Raw genomic sequence first — 16068 nt, forward strand, 5'->3', positions numbered from 1 at the left:
CAAGTTGTTGTAAGACACATTGAAGTGATTCAAGAAATTCAAATTGGAGATGCTTGGAGGGATTTCACCATTCAATCGATTCACGGACAAATCAAGAGATTCCATCAGCTCCATGTTGCCAATTTCGTTTGGTATATTTCCTGCTAGGAGATTCGTTGATAGATTTAATGACCGTAGCTCAATGAGACTTCCAATTTCATTTGGAATCTCTCCCGTGAGACTATTAGTTGAAAGGTCCATACTGGTAACAAGCCCTAGTGTGGCACTGTATTCATCCTCTTGTCCTTTCAGCACTAATAATGCACTCAAATAAAAGAGAGTAGTTCTGGTACTTACCCACTCATAAATATAGTTACTTTGGTTGCTTCTGTTGGCCATTGCAGTCAAATTACTAAAACATTTTGGAATAGTGCCTGAAATGTTGTCATGGGCAAGGACCAAATTCTGAAGATATTGAAGATCACAAATTTTATGAGGAATATGGCCATCAAAATTATTTGATCGAAGGCTTAGAACCTTAAGTCTTGAGTGCTTGTCTCTAATCCATTCTGGTACACTTCCATTGAAATGATTTTCACTAAAATCAAGCATAATCAAACTGGAATTTTGCAATGTGGATGGCAATGCTCCAAACATGCTATTATTCCGAAGGTTTAGCATTGAAAGATTTATATGCCCTAAAGAAGGTGGGATTTTACCGGTCAAACTGTTGCTTCCCAAATTTAAATGCCCTAAATTCTGCCAATGATTCTAACAATCTGGAATTTCTCCTGAGATGAGATTTTTATCAATGTAAAGAACTTCCATCCCTCCCCTACTTGGTGAATTACAAACTAATTAAAAAAGAGATCCTGAAAATGAATTATCTGACAAAATTAAAAATTTTAAAGTTGGGAATACTACTCTTGGCAATTGGCCTGTGAATCGGTTTGAACTCAAGTAAACAATGTATGTCACATTCAAATATGAAATCCCTCCACTAAGTTGATTATAGGAAAGATTTAAATATTTAAATGGAATGGGAAGGTTCAAAAACCAAGTGGGCATGACATTAGAAATTCCTGCATCAGAGATATCTAACACAGACAACTTCTTTTGGAACTTTAACCATTGGGGAAATTTTTGGCCAAGATGCCAATGACCCAATTCAATAATTCCACATTGAAATGGGAGAATCCAGCTTGAGTTCGGTTCAAATATTGTGTGATGCCTTCAAAGTTGTCAATCTGGTGGGATTAGAAAAATGGGTTTCTAATACAACTCCTTCCAATAGATTATACCCAAAATCTAGAGTTTCCAAACTTTCAAGTTGTCCAAAACATAAAGGAAAAATACCATTTAATTGATTTTCTGAAACATCAAAGAACTTCAAAGATGATAACTCCCCTATGGACACAATTGAATGGGACCAAAAATTTTGTTTCGAGCAAGGGACAGGTAAGCTAGATTTTTAAATTGGCCAAGTTGATCAGTTAAATGACCAGAAAGTTCGTTACCTGCCATATCCAATGACTCTAAGGAACCCAAACAACATCTAGACAAACTCTGTAGGATTTCTGATATTCCATCTTCAATTTTTTTATATGACAAATCCATCTCCTTCAATTTGCACAGATATTCCAGAGAGGTTGATAATCTTCCCTTCAACATAAAATTTGAACAAAGATCAAGGTGAGTAATAGAGCTCAAGTTTCCAATGGTTCTCGAGATTGTTCCTTGTAACTGGTTTTCACCACGACTCAGGAACTGAAGACGGTTTAAACTATACAAGGAATTGGGTATGGATGAATTGAGATGATTCAAAGTAAGATCAAGAACTTCAAGAAACGAGATGTTCCCAAAGTAATATGGAATTGGACCTTCCAAAGAATTCTCACTAAGATCAAAGGACATAAGACTATGAAGACTAAATATCGACTTCGGTACTGAAGAAAAGCCGTTCCCAGAAAGATCAAGAATAACCAGTGATTTTGTAGAATTAACACTAACCGGAGATGGATCATCTTCTAAACAACAATTTGACAAGCGCAACTTTAACAAAGAAGGATGTTTGAATGTTACCTGTAGCCAATCATTTGCTTTAGAAAGATCCGCACCACTCAAATCAAGGTACTGCAAGGAAGAAAGTCCAGAAACCCATTGAAAACTTTTTGGTTTGAGATAATTACCTCCAAGATCAAGATAATGCAACTTTGAGAGATTCCCAAGGTTATGAGGAATTCCTTTCGGGAATCCAGCTTGAGAGGTTAAGATGTGTTCAACTCCCCAGCATACCAAAAAATTTCAGGATATATATGCTGCTAAAATTGTTATAGCTCAAGTCCAGGGAACTGAGATGCTTCAACTCCAGCAGTGAAGGATTTATTTTGCCTCCTAGATTTGACCGCTCGTAAGCTTCCCATTCAAAACATGGTGCAAATTCATCAGGCTCTGAAAGAGTAGGAGCCAAGTTCAGTTGGTGGACTTGGCCTGTTGAGTTATGGCAGACGACACCAATCCATTCACAGCAATCCCCACCTTCAACCCATGAAGATAGCCTGTTTGAAGGATCAATAAGATGATTCTTGAATTTCAAAAGACCTTCTCTCTCACTTTGAATGCAACGTGCGTTGGAATTGGCATCACAAATGGTAAAACAGATAGCGGCATTGAGAAGAAGAAAAGGGAATAAGGAAATTGGAAGAGGAGCTGTCATGGTTGCAATTGCCATTGCTCACAACTCCAAATATATTGAGTAAGCTTAGCAAAAACACAAAATCATACATGAAGCGCAAGGAAGTTTCTTCAAACAAAATGCATCGGAAATTTGCCATCAAGGAAATCTCTAATTGATTGCATTTAATTTTCCACAAAATGTAATATGAATTTCGATTATTAAATTAAAGAAATGTTATAAAGTTCAGTTAAACAAAATGGATGCCGTGGTCCCTTAATTATATCTTCATGCATAAAACAATATTAAATAAATTAAGAAACTAAAAAAATTAAAGAAAATTATAAGAAAATTTTATCTAAAAAAATTAAAGAAAATTATAAGAAAATTTTATCTATTTTATTTTAAATTTTAAAGAGCTTACTTTTTTATATATTTTTTGAAAATCTTTAAAATTTTAAATTTCTAAATTTTATATATTTTTTAATTTTTAAAATATTTTAGATTTTTAAATTTTTAAAAAGTGGCATATAAAATAAAATAATGTTAATGTAAACAAAAATATTGTCCACGTACATTAGGGGCAAGGGATGTTATCAAAATTTTCCACAAAATGTAATATGAAACTCGATTATTAAATTTCAGTCAAACAAAATGGATATGATGAAGGAAGACATGGAATTTGAATAACATTATTTTCTCTATGTTTGGGTATCATTAAGCCAAAATTTGAAAACGATTATTGAAAATAATGATTTTTTCTTGCCCTCAAACATTTACTGAAAATAAATCAATTTATCTTTTACTCTCCTTTATTTAACTCTTAAATATGTTTTAAAGACAACCATAAAACTTATATATATATATATATATATATATATATTAGCATATTTTCAAATTTCGTGTTAAGTTTTATTTGCTTGTATCAAATTATAAAGTAAAATTTTGAAGGTTAAAATATGCTCTATGTGCTTTAAATTTGGATGGTAGTTTTGTACTTTTATTTTAAAAATTTAATCCATTTTAAATTTAAAATCTCAAGTCCAATAATTATTGCCATTAAATTATTCTATTAAATTTAATGGTGTGACGTTTAAACTTTAAAAAATACATCCACTTAATAGTTCTATAACAATAATATTGAAAATTCTAATTAATATATTTTTTTTCTTAAAAGACACTAGTTTGAACTCAACTAAGTCTATGGAATAAATCCCACTCCTGCTGTTTACTTGCTATTTAAAAGAAATTGATACATCAAAATAGCTTTCAAAGCATTTTCATTTAGGAAAATTCGACGTTAAACTTGATAACGCCACAAGGAGGAGTTATCAAATCTAGCAGTTAACCAAATTTATGGACATTTAATCGATCAACTTGGCAATTTAAAAATCTAGCTTACTTGGCCCTTGCTCAAAACAAAGTTTATGGTCCCATTCCGTTGTCGATAGGGGAGTTATCATCTTTGAAGTTCTTTGTTGTTTCAGAAAATCAATTGAATTGTACTTTTCCTCTATGATTGGGACAACTGGCAAACTTAGAAACTCTAAAATTTGGGCATAATCTATTGGAAGGAGTTGTATTAGAAACCCACTTTTTTAATTTCACGAGATTGATAACTTTGAAAGCATCAAAGAACATGTTGAGATTTGAACCAAACTCAAGTTGGATTCCCCCATTTCAATGTGGAAGTGTTGAATTGGGTGATTGGTATCTTGGCCTAAAGTTTCCCCAATGGTTAAAGTTGTATCATTTAGATATCTCCTATGCAGGAATTTCAGATGTCAAGCCCACTTGGTTTTTGAACCTTTCCACTCAATTTGAATATGCAAATCTTTCCTCTAATCAACTTAGAGGAGAGATTTCATATTTGATGTGAAAATATTGTTGACTTGAGTTCAAACCAATTCACAGGTCTACTGCCGAGAGTATTCCCGACATTAGATTTTTTAGTTTTGTCAAATAACTCATTTTCAGGATCCCTTTCTGATTTAGTTTGTAACTCATCGGGAGAGGGATGGATGAGATCTCTTTACATTGATGCAAATCTTCTTTCTGGGGAAATTCCAGATTGTTGGAATCATCGGTTTTTGAATTATTTAGATTTGGCGAACAACAATTTGACTGGAAAAATCCCACCTTTGTTACATAAAGATCTTAGACTGCTCAACCATCGAAAAAATAGCATGTTTGGAGAATTACCCTCCACATTGTGAAATTCTACGAGTTTGTTTATTCTTGATCTTAATGAAAATTATTTCAGTGAAAGTGTACCAGTATGGATTGGTGATAAGCTCTCAAAACTTATGGGTCTATGCCTTCGATCTAATAACTTCAATGGCCATATTCCTCATAACATTTGTGATCTTCTATCTTTCAAAACTTGGACCTTGCCCATAACAACATTTCAGGGGTTATTCCACCATGTTTCAGAAATTTAACTGCAATGGCCACAAAAACCAAAATCAATAGTGAACTTATTTCGTGGCCAATCCTTGGCCATTCATTAATTTTAGAGCATTATTGGTGATGAAAGGGCGAGAAGATGAATATGAGACCACACAAGGACTTGTTACTAGCATGACCTTTCTGCTAACAGTCTCACAGGAGAGATCTCCAAAGAAATTGCAAGTCTCATTGGGCTGTGATCATTAAATTTGTCAGGGAGGCGACATGGAGTTAATAGAATCTCTTGATTTTCTGATGAATCAATTGAATGGTGAAATCCCTCGAAGTTTTTGAATTTCTTGAATCACTTCAATGTCTCCTACAACAACTTGATAGAATAAATCTCAACAAGCACTCAACTTCAAAGCTTTGAAAACTTGTCTTAGGTGGGCAATGATATTTGTGGACCTCTTCTCACTAAGAACTGCACCACAAAAGGTTTTTCAACTGATGTTACAAATAATGGAGATAGCAATAAAAGAAGTAAAGTGAATTGGCTTTATGTCAGCATAATTCTTGGCTTTGTAATGGGATTTTGGGGTGTGGTGGCTCCCTTGTTTTTAATCAGAACTTGGAGGTATGCATATTATCAAAAGTTGGATCATGTTGGTCGGAAGTTGTGTCTTGAGCTACTATGGGTACGTAATTTGATGAAAAAAAAACATGTATAATTAAGATTTGTGTTTTATAATTGATTATATAATCTTCAGATCTCAGATCTAGGAACTAATAATTTTGAGTTTAGATTTTAGTACTCAGTACATGATTGGTGTTTTTCCTTTTGCAATAATTAATGTCATTTCAAGCTTGTATAATTTAATGAAAGTGTGTTTTGACAATGAATGATTAGGTTAAAGAGTGCAATAGGGTAAATTTTTACTAACTTTTGTCCAGCTGATTAACTTCAACAATATACAAATCCATCATATCTTGTTAACTTTATCTGTTTCTAGAAACTTTTGTGAGGAATTCAAAAAATCATGCTCGCCTCTCATTTAGTAAATTTCTTCTCTCTTTTTTTCCCTAGGGTGTCAAAAACCTTTTTTTAAACGATTTATATTTCGAAAACGAAAATGGGAGTCACCACCAATCTCTTTTATGAGGTGTGATTGGATCACCTCGTAATTTGATTGTTTTAATAAAAAGGCTTGATCCACTAAAACAATGATTTTTGGTCTACAAAATTCAGGAAATGGGTTTGGGAGTCGGTTATGCACGAGGAAGGATTAGCACCCTCATTACGCCCAAAATTGGTACCTAATTGATTACTTGATGTCTTAATGTCGAAAATTGAAAATTTTAAGAGAATTTAAAATGTGATCCCTTCGTATTAAGATATTTTAATAGAAAGGGTTTTATTCTGAATTAATCGAGAAGAAGGATCATGTCCCGTCAATTAGGACATGACACCTTTAGTTTTCGAAAATCAAAATACTCGCTGTGTAAATCGTTACTTAAATGGATATTCGACTATTTCAGTTTTAGAAAGAAGCCATACTCCATAAGTTTGGAGCACGACTTTTCTAATTTCAAAAACAATGAACATTGCCACGATTTGAAAATTTTACCTTTTTTGTGCAACGTGCAAAAAAAACAAACGTAATACTTAAAACGATATGCATTTTACTTATTCGGGCATAATATACACGTGGATAAATGCTTAAATTTAACGTATGATATGGTGATAGCGAAATAATATAAGATTGCCTATGTGGGTAGATAACAAAACAAATAAAGTAACTTATTTGAAAATAAAAATAAAAATAAAATGAAAGGGAAGTATAAGTAATATCAAATTTAAATATTTAAAATATAAAAGAATAATAAATAAATAGGAAAAATTAGAAATATAATATTAAATAAATAGGCAAAACAAATAATGTTAAATTTAAGTATTTAAAAAGTAAAAGAATAAATAAATAAATAAATAAATAAGTAATATTAAATTTAAGTATATGAGAAATATACTTAAAAATAAAAAATAATAATGACAATATACATAAATGAAAAGAATATAAACAATATTTTTTAAATATATGAGAAAGAATAAAGAAAGAATAAATAAATAAGTAGATAAATATAAAAGAAAACAATTTAATAAAGATTAAAAATAAAGGACTAAATCGAAATTTAAATGAAATTAAGGGCATAAATTAGAAAAAGAAAAAGAAATATATAAATAAATAGGCTAATAAGGACTCAAATGGAACACGCTAAAAGAGACAGGGACCGAGTGGGAAAATATCCCAAACTTTCCTATGCGCATCATTTAAAAGGACCAAAATAAAAAAATTTAAAATTTAAGGGGATAAATTAAAAAGAAAAAAAGAAATAGGACTATATTGAAAAATTCTTAAAAAGTAGAAGGACAAAAAGCGCAAATATCCCCCTTTTTAAAAAAAGCCAGATCTTGAGGCCGGTCGGGTCGATAATTGTGTCGATCTTCAAAACGACGTCGTTTTGGCGTCTGTGACTTAAGCCCAAAATTACGTCGTTTTGAAGGGCTATATAAGTGAAAAAATTAATTAAAAAATCACTTTTGTCTGTTAAAAAAAACTTTTCAGCCTTTTTTTTCTCTCAGTCTTCCCCACTCCGGCCACGGCACTTGCGAGCTTCTGCCGACGGCCATTGGTCGCTAATGACTGCTCTGCCATTCCCAGTGGCCGAAAAACCTAAAATGCCCCTTTTGCTTATATTTTTTGTAGAACTCCGATTTGGAGTTAAAACTACCAAAATCAAAGCCAAAGTTCCAGAAAAATGAGAAGACTCCTCGGCTCCAGTGGCAGAAAACAACCACCAAGTGAGATTTTTTTTCTTTTCTTTATATTTTATCTTTTTATATATATAAAAATACATTCAAAGAAAAAAGGAAAAGAAAAAAGATCACCTTTGAATTTTTTTCGATTGCTTTGTTTTTTTTTTATTTCTATTTTTTTGATGAAAAAAAACCACATACAATCGATTTTTGTAAGCTTTTTATAGCCAAATTACAACATTATTTTTCTATTTTTTTCTACTGTTTGCTACTGTTCTTGCATGTTTTTTGCAAGGGTAGTTGACGAAGCAATTGGTGGCAGGTGCTAGGAGCGGCGGGCAAAGGCTAGGGTGCGCTAGGGTTTTTGTTGTTTTTTTTTTCTTGAAAATTGTTTAGTTTGTTGGGCCATTGGGCCTTTAATTAGACTTCAAACTTTTCATTATTGACGTGACATTAATTTATATTTATGTCACATTTACAAATAATTTTAAAACTATAAAAAATATTCAATAAATTATAAACTTGACAAGGAAGTTGGACAAAGTCTATGGAGTAACTTCAAGTCCCATGATATGACCTGCCAATTAAGATTTTTTAGGTCTTTAAAATGAAAAGAAAGGAAAATGAAAATTTTAGAAAACATATAATTTGATTAAGATTTTTATTTTTACATTTATATTTTGGTTAAATCAAATCAAATTTTAATTTATAATTGACTAAAATTATGCAAATTGTTCAACAAGCTCATGCCCGAAGTCAGTGAGGATCTAAATAAACGTATCAAGGAACTACCTATATTAGCACATTTAGTGATGTGATCTGCAACACCAAGAGTTTTTGGGATATGTCGGATACGAATCTCCCATTTCCAACGCAATACTTGATGTAACAGCCACAGTTCCACTAAATTACTACTAGCTCCTTCACCAGACAAAAACAATTCAACCAACAAAGCATTATCACACTCAACTTCAACTTTCCGAAATCCTTTATCCCAAGCTAAGAATAATACTTCCAACATTGCTCTTGTTTCAACTTTAAAGACTGACTCATATTTAATTTTTTTTAAATGTTTATATTGTGAATTGTGGGTAATATTTTTATATTTGTGTGCTCATATTACATTTCATTTTCATAAGATTATGAAGGATATTGAAGTTTTAGTTACATTCTAATACGAATTTCAATCATCCAATTGAATTTGCTACTTTCTTTCTCTACCTAACGTGGAATTTAGCAAGCTTTAAAATTCCTCAAGTAGCGTTGATGAAGTCAAGTCAACAAAGTCTATGGAGTAAGTCTCACTCCCTCGGCATGCTCTGTTTACTCGCTGATATTTTCTTCATTATATACAGTAAGCAAAGAAGAAAAACCATCACTAATATCTTTTCAATTTAATAGCTTTCATACCATTTTCATTAATAAATATTATCTTTTACTCCGTTGATTGTGCTTCACTGAATTTTTCAATAAATATGATTGATGGGGTTTTTTAAAGGTAAATTTCAGATATAGGAAGGAAAAGGAAAAAGAAAAAGAATGGCAATGTTGGGCATGAACAAAGGAAAGAAGATGGAGAGATCAAATTCATCACAAAGCTACAAACAACTCTAAAAATAAAATATTATTAAATATGTTATTGAGGTTTATTATTAAGTAAAAAAAGCAATGATTAAAGTTAGGGGTGAAGCCAAAACAACTTTTCAGAGGGGCCGAATGAAATTTTAATTTTTTATAGTCTATATCTTTATAACTTTTAAAAGAGTAAATCGAATTTTTATAATTTTAGGGGGTCAAAATGTAATTTTACATTTATTAATTTAAAATTTTAAAAAAATTAAGGACTTAAATAGTAATTTTATATTTTAAGGGGGCCGTGCCCTTGCCAGCTGCCTAGATTCGCCGCTGATTAAAATTCTTGTCAGATGTTTATTTGGTACGGATTCAAACCATATTTTCCTTATCCCTTACCTTTAATATTATAATAAAAAAAAACCTATTGCAGCGTCAAATTTTCTTCCATGTCTTAATGAATTAGTTAATCAAATTTTACTCATATTCGTTTAGATTTTGCTAATCAAAATTAATTATTGTTTTAAATGGTTAAATATAAACACATTATAATTGTCGGAACTATAAAAATGCTAACAGGTTACGATATATTTTATTTTTTTATGTTTATTAAATGCACCTTATTGTACTCTTTAACCCAACAACATTTTCATTATTGACATACAATTAAACACAATCACACATCATGAAAGCTCTAAGTTCAAAAAATTGAACAAGCTTGAAATGCTATTCAGTTTTGCAAAAGGGTCTAAACTCGAAGTCAAGATCGATTGATTCATGTAATCCCTTTTAAAATATAGCATTTAATAGATTTGAGATCGAAATCCTATATAATCAATTACATACACAAACTTTATTTATACATATTTTGTTTTTCATCAAACTATATACCCATAGTAGCCCAAAACACATATAGTTTACCATAGACATTGTCCAGCTTTCGATAGTATGCATGCCTCCAAGACCTGATGAAAAACAAGGGAGCCACTACACCCCAAAATCCCATTACAAAGCCAAGAACTATGCTGACATAAAGCCAATTCACTTTACTTCCTTCACTGTTACTTCCATTATTTGCTACATCAGTTGAAAAACCTTTTGAGGAGCAATTTTTAGTGAGAGGAGGTCCGCAAAGATGATTGCCCACGTAAGACAAGCTTTCAAAGCTTTGAAGCTGAGTGCTTGTTGGGATTTGCCCTATCAAGTTGTTGTAAGACACATTGAAGTGATTCAAGAAATTCAATTTGGAAAAACTTGGAGGGATTTCACCATTCAATTGATTCCTCGACAAATCAAGAGATTCCATCAACTTCATGTTGCCAATTTCGTCCGGTATATTTCCTATTAGGAGATTCCCTGATAGATTTAATGACCGTAGCTCAACGAGACTTCCAAGTTCTTTTGGGATCTCTCCAATTAGTCTATTAGTTGAAAGGCACATGCTCGTAACAAGCCCTAGTGTGGCACCGTATTCGTCCTCTCGTCCTTTCAGCACCAATAATGCACTCAAATAAAGGAAATTAGTACTGATACTCGACCACTGAAACATATAGCAGTGCTGGTTGCTTTTGTTAGCCATTGCACTAAAATTACTAAAACATTTTGGAATAGCTCCTGAAATGTTGTTATGGCCAAGGTCCAAGATCCGAAGAGATTGAAGTTGACAAATTTTTTGAGGAAGGTGGCCATCAAAGTTATTCGATCGAAGGCTTAGAATCTCAAGTTTTGAGAGCTTGTCCCCAATCCATGTTGGTACACTTCCACTGAAATGATTGTCACTAAGATCAAGCATAATCAACCTCGTAGAATGTTGCAACGTAGATGGTAATTCTCCAGACATGCCATTGCTACGAAGGTTTAGCACTAAAAGATTTAAATGTCCCAAAGAAGGTGGGATTTTTCCGGTCAATTTGTTGTTTTCCAAATTCAAGTAACCCAAACCTCGCCAATGATCCCAGCAATCTGGGATTTCTCCGGAGAGAAGATTTGTTTCAATGGCAAGAATTCTCATTGGTCCCTTTCTTAATGAATAACAAACTAATTCAACAAGCCGGCCTGAAAATGAATTATTTGACAAAATTAAAATTTGTAAAGTTGTGAATACTCTTGGTAATGGGCCTGTGAATCGGTTTGAACTCAAGTCAACAATTTCTGTCACGTTCAAATATGAAATCCCTCCAGTAAGTTGATTACAGGAAAGATTTACATATTCAAATTGAGTGGACAAGTTCAAAAGCCAAGTGGGCAAGATATCCGAAATTCCTGCATCCGAGATATCTAAAACAGATAAATTCTTTTGGAATTTTAACCATCGAGGAAACTTCGGGCCAAGATGCCATTGCCCCAATCTGATAATTCGGCATTGAAACGGGGGAATCCAGCTTGAGTTTGGTTCAAATCTCAGCCTGTTCTGTGATGCCGCTAGAGTTGTCAATCTCCTGAGATTAGAAAAATGGGTTTCCGACACAACTCCTTCCAATTGGTTACACCCCAAATCCAGAGTTTCCAAACTTTTCAGTTGGCCAAAACATAGAGGAAAAGTACCATTTAATTGATTTTCTGAAACATTAAACAACTTCAAAGATGATAACTCCCCTATGGACAATGGAATGGGACCAGAAATATTGTTTCCAGCAAGCGACAAGTGAGCTAGGTTTTTAAAATGCCCAAGTTGATCAATTAAATGGCCAAAAAGATGGTTATGTGCCATATCCAATGACTCTAAGCAATCCAAACAACATCTAGACAGACTCAGAAGGATTTGTGATATGTCTTGATCAATTTCATTGCTCGAAAGATTAAGGAATTGAAGATGATACAAACTAAACAAAGAGGTGGGTGTGGATGAATTGAGTGAGTTCCCACTAAGATCAAGAACTTCAAGAAGTGAGATGTTCGTAAAATAATCTGGAATTGGGCCTTTCAAGGAATTGCCACTAAGATCAATGGACACAAGATCATGAAGACCAAATATCGACATAGGTACTGAAGAAAAGTTGTTCTCAGAAAGATCAAGAACAACCAGTGATTTTGTAGAATTGACACTGATCGGGGATGCATCATCTTCCAAACTGCAAGCTGACAAGTGCAACTCTAACAATGAAGGATGTTGGAATGTTACCTGTAGCCAATCTGTTGCTTTACTAAGATCCGCATGACTCAAATCAAGGTACTGCAAGGAAGAAAGTCCGGAAACCCATTGAAGGCTTTTTGGTTTGAGATCATTACCTCCAAGATCAAGATACTGCAACTTTGAAAGATTCCCCAGGTTATGAGGAATTGCTCCCTGGAATCGTGCTTGAGAGAGGTTAAGATATGATAAACTCTCCAGCAAACCGAAAAACTTCGGGATCTGTATGCCGCTAAAATTGTTATTGCTCAAGTCCAGGGAACTGAGATGCTTCAACTCCAGCAGTGAAGGATTTATTTTGCCTCCTAGCAGGGAATTGTTCTTTGATCGATGGTAAGCTTCCCATTCAGCAACTGGTGCATCAAAATGGGCCACTGAAAGAGGAGCAGCCAAGTGCAGTTGGTTGATATGGCCTGTTGAGTTATGGCACACGACACCGAGCCATTTACAGCAACCCCCACCTTCAACCCAAGAAGACAACCTGTTTGAAGGGTCAACGAGATCATTCTTGAACTTCAAAAGGGCTTTTCTCTCACTTTCAAAGCAAAGCACATTGGAATTGGCATCACAAAAGCTAAAACAGTTAGCTAGAATGACAAGAAGAAATGGGAATAAGGTAATTGTAACACTTTTCATGGTTGCGATGGTACCAACCATTGGTTGCAACTCCAAATATATAGAGTAAGCTTAGTAAAACAAAAGTATTGTGCACATACATCAAGCAGAAAGAAGTTTCTTCCAAATTTCCACAAAATGTATTTAATTAATAATAGTCTATCAGAAATTTCCAGTCAAATATAAACACCACTTTATCCAAAATGAAATTACATATCCATAGTGCTGGACTGAGATAGAGTAAGCTAAAACAAAAACATTGTCCACATCATAGGCAAGGAACTTTTTTTCAGTACCCCAAAATTCCAACATGAATTTTCCAAAAAGAAAAAACTATAAATTTGTCAATTTTAATAAATTTGGACAGAAAAAACAAAATAGAATTATTAATTGTTCATGCGAGATGCAATGTTGATATGATGTCACATTATTAATTTATTCCTAATTATAAATAATTTAATAGATTTAATCCTCTACTTTTACAAATTCTATTAATTTGATACGTAAACACATATAATTAAATACAAATATAATTAAATAATTATTATATATTATGAAAAGTATAAAATGTAATATTATTTACATTATTTTATATCAACACATACTCTGTATCTAATACTTACACCTGAGTCCAATAACATGATCCCAAACAATATTATTAGATTAGTGACTTGTGCTTTCAGGAATCAAAGAACGAAAAAGCAAAAACAACATATAGTGACTGAAAAACACAAATAACCACACAATGAATGATGAAAGACTCTACTAAATTTAACTTGCAAAAATAAGAACTTCAATTAAATTCTTTGCTTTTAAGAGATTAGTGTGTTGTTAAGCTAGTTATGAAGCTTGCTAAAGAATGTGATTTTGAGGAGATTAAGGTTAACAGTTCAGTAATTCTTGATGCTGAGAAAGCTAAAGTCACCATGTTGACAACAAAAAAGTTTACAGAAGCTTCAATCATCCTTAGTTTCGTGCTTATAAATTTCGTATTTAATAAGGTGCCTTAAAAATTTTGCACTGATTATATATAATAATATTATAATTTTCCTTAAAATAGATTCAAATAATATTATATATTTTACATTTTTATAATTATATAAAAATTATTTAATTATATTTATATTTATTTATATGTATTTAAGGATCAAATTGATAAAAGTTATAAATATAAAAACTAAATGTGTCATTATCCAATTAAAAAAGACTATATCTTCACTTTGGTGACCAAACATAAATTTTTCTTCACTACCCCAAATTTCCAGCTTAAATTTTCCGCAGAAAAGCTATAGATTTGTCAAACTTGATAGAGAAATTGTTCACGCGAATAATTCATATGTATTTCATAATATTTTGAAATTATATTATTTTATATCGAAATGATATCATAATATTATTGTATTTTATATTTCAGGTATTTAGCGAAATAAAATAAAATTATAATCAATTGAATGTTTCTTTTTGGGAAGTTCTAATTAATTGCTTTAAAATTTTGATATGTCGATATTTAATATATATAATATGAGAAATAAATAATTATGATTACGTTACATTTTTTATTTGAAACACATATTTACAATTTGAGAAATTTACTCTTTTCTTCCTTGTCACCTGTAAACAAGAGAAGAAAATAAGGAAAAACTAGGAGTAACGAAGGCTAGCTTACCTGTAAAGATCGAGAGCTAGAATAAGGACAAGAAGACAGACCGATTAAGAGGATAAGTGTTTAGAGTAACTCAGTCCCCTTGTCTATTGGTATGATATGACTAAATAAGTATTCAATTTTGTTAAATGTGTAATGGATAACCATAGGTGCATTTAAGGGATTCTATTAATATGAGGTAGTCAAGCTTAAATAGACTCCTTAATATCTTGAAAATATGTTCAAATTAGGATAGTGTCCTCTTTTAAGCTCGGGTGATCCTACTTAAGAAGTCAATATAGAATTAACCATGCTATGCTGACACTTCGTTTGTTTTAGTTGAATATTGATGAGTCTTTGTCCTATTTGGTTGCTTAGAAGACTTAAAATGGCATACTTGTGTAAAGATAACGATGAATCAGTCATCATCAACCTGTTTACTATATTACTTAATTTGTCAATAAAATTGAATTGTAGTTGGCTTATGATTGGATGGGTTTTGTCTTTCTTTGGGACATAAATTTCAGTCACTGTGCAATATGGGATAAGATACCTGTTGATTATATTACCTAATTTGTATGAAATTGAACTGTTGTTGGCTTATGATTGGATGGGTTTTTCTCATTGGGAGGTAAGTTTCAGTCATTGTTATAACAGGATTTTGCTTCTTAGACCTGGCACACACTTACATGTTCTTTTTGCATTTCATGAAAAAGTTAAATTATCTAATTAAATTGATAAAATGTGTAAATATAGAAAATTAAATGTGTCATTATCCAATTAAAAAAAGACTATATCTTCACTTTATTGACCAAACATAAATTTTCTTCACTACCCCAAATTTCCAGCTTAAATTTTCCACAGAAAAGCTATAAATTTGTCAAACTTAATAGAGAAATTGTTCAGGCGAATAATTTATATGTATTTCATGATATTCTGAAATTATTTTATTTTATATCGAAATAGTATCATAATATTATTTTATCTTATATTTTACGTATTCAACGAAATAAAATAAAATTATAGTCAATTGAATGGGAAAGTTCTAATTAATTGCTTTAAAATTTAAACATGTCGATATTTAATATATATTATAATAATATGAGATTACAATAAAGAGAAATAAATAATTATTTTCACGTTACAGTTTTTTGACACATGACATTTGTCATTTGAAACACATATTTACAATTTGAGAAATTTACTCTTTTCTTCTTTGCCTTTTAATTTTTAAGTCATTCCATACTTTTTTT

The 16068-nt window shown here is 31.9% G+C and overlaps 1 protein-coding gene across 1 annotated transcript in view; it reads right to left on the bottom strand.

Moving 5' to 3' along the window:
- Positions 1–13199, bottom strand: part of LOC105761413 (receptor-like protein EIX2) — a 40300-nt gene extending 27101 nt beyond the window's left edge. The window contains exon 1 of the mRNA XM_052623855.1: positions 12657–13199. Within this exon, the coding sequence (XP_052479815.1) occupies positions 12657–13194 (538 nt within the window). The 5' untranslated portion in view covers positions 13195–13199. The remainder of the gene's footprint in view (positions 1–12656) is intronic.
- Between the last annotated feature and the right edge of the window lie 2869 nt (positions 13200–16068).

This window comes from Gossypium raimondii, chromosome 11 (genome assembly GCF_025698545.1).
Source record: "Gossypium raimondii isolate GPD5lz chromosome 11, ASM2569854v1, whole genome shotgun sequence".
NCBI classification, from domain to species: domain Eukaryota; kingdom Viridiplantae; phylum Streptophyta; class Magnoliopsida; order Malvales; family Malvaceae; genus Gossypium; species Gossypium raimondii.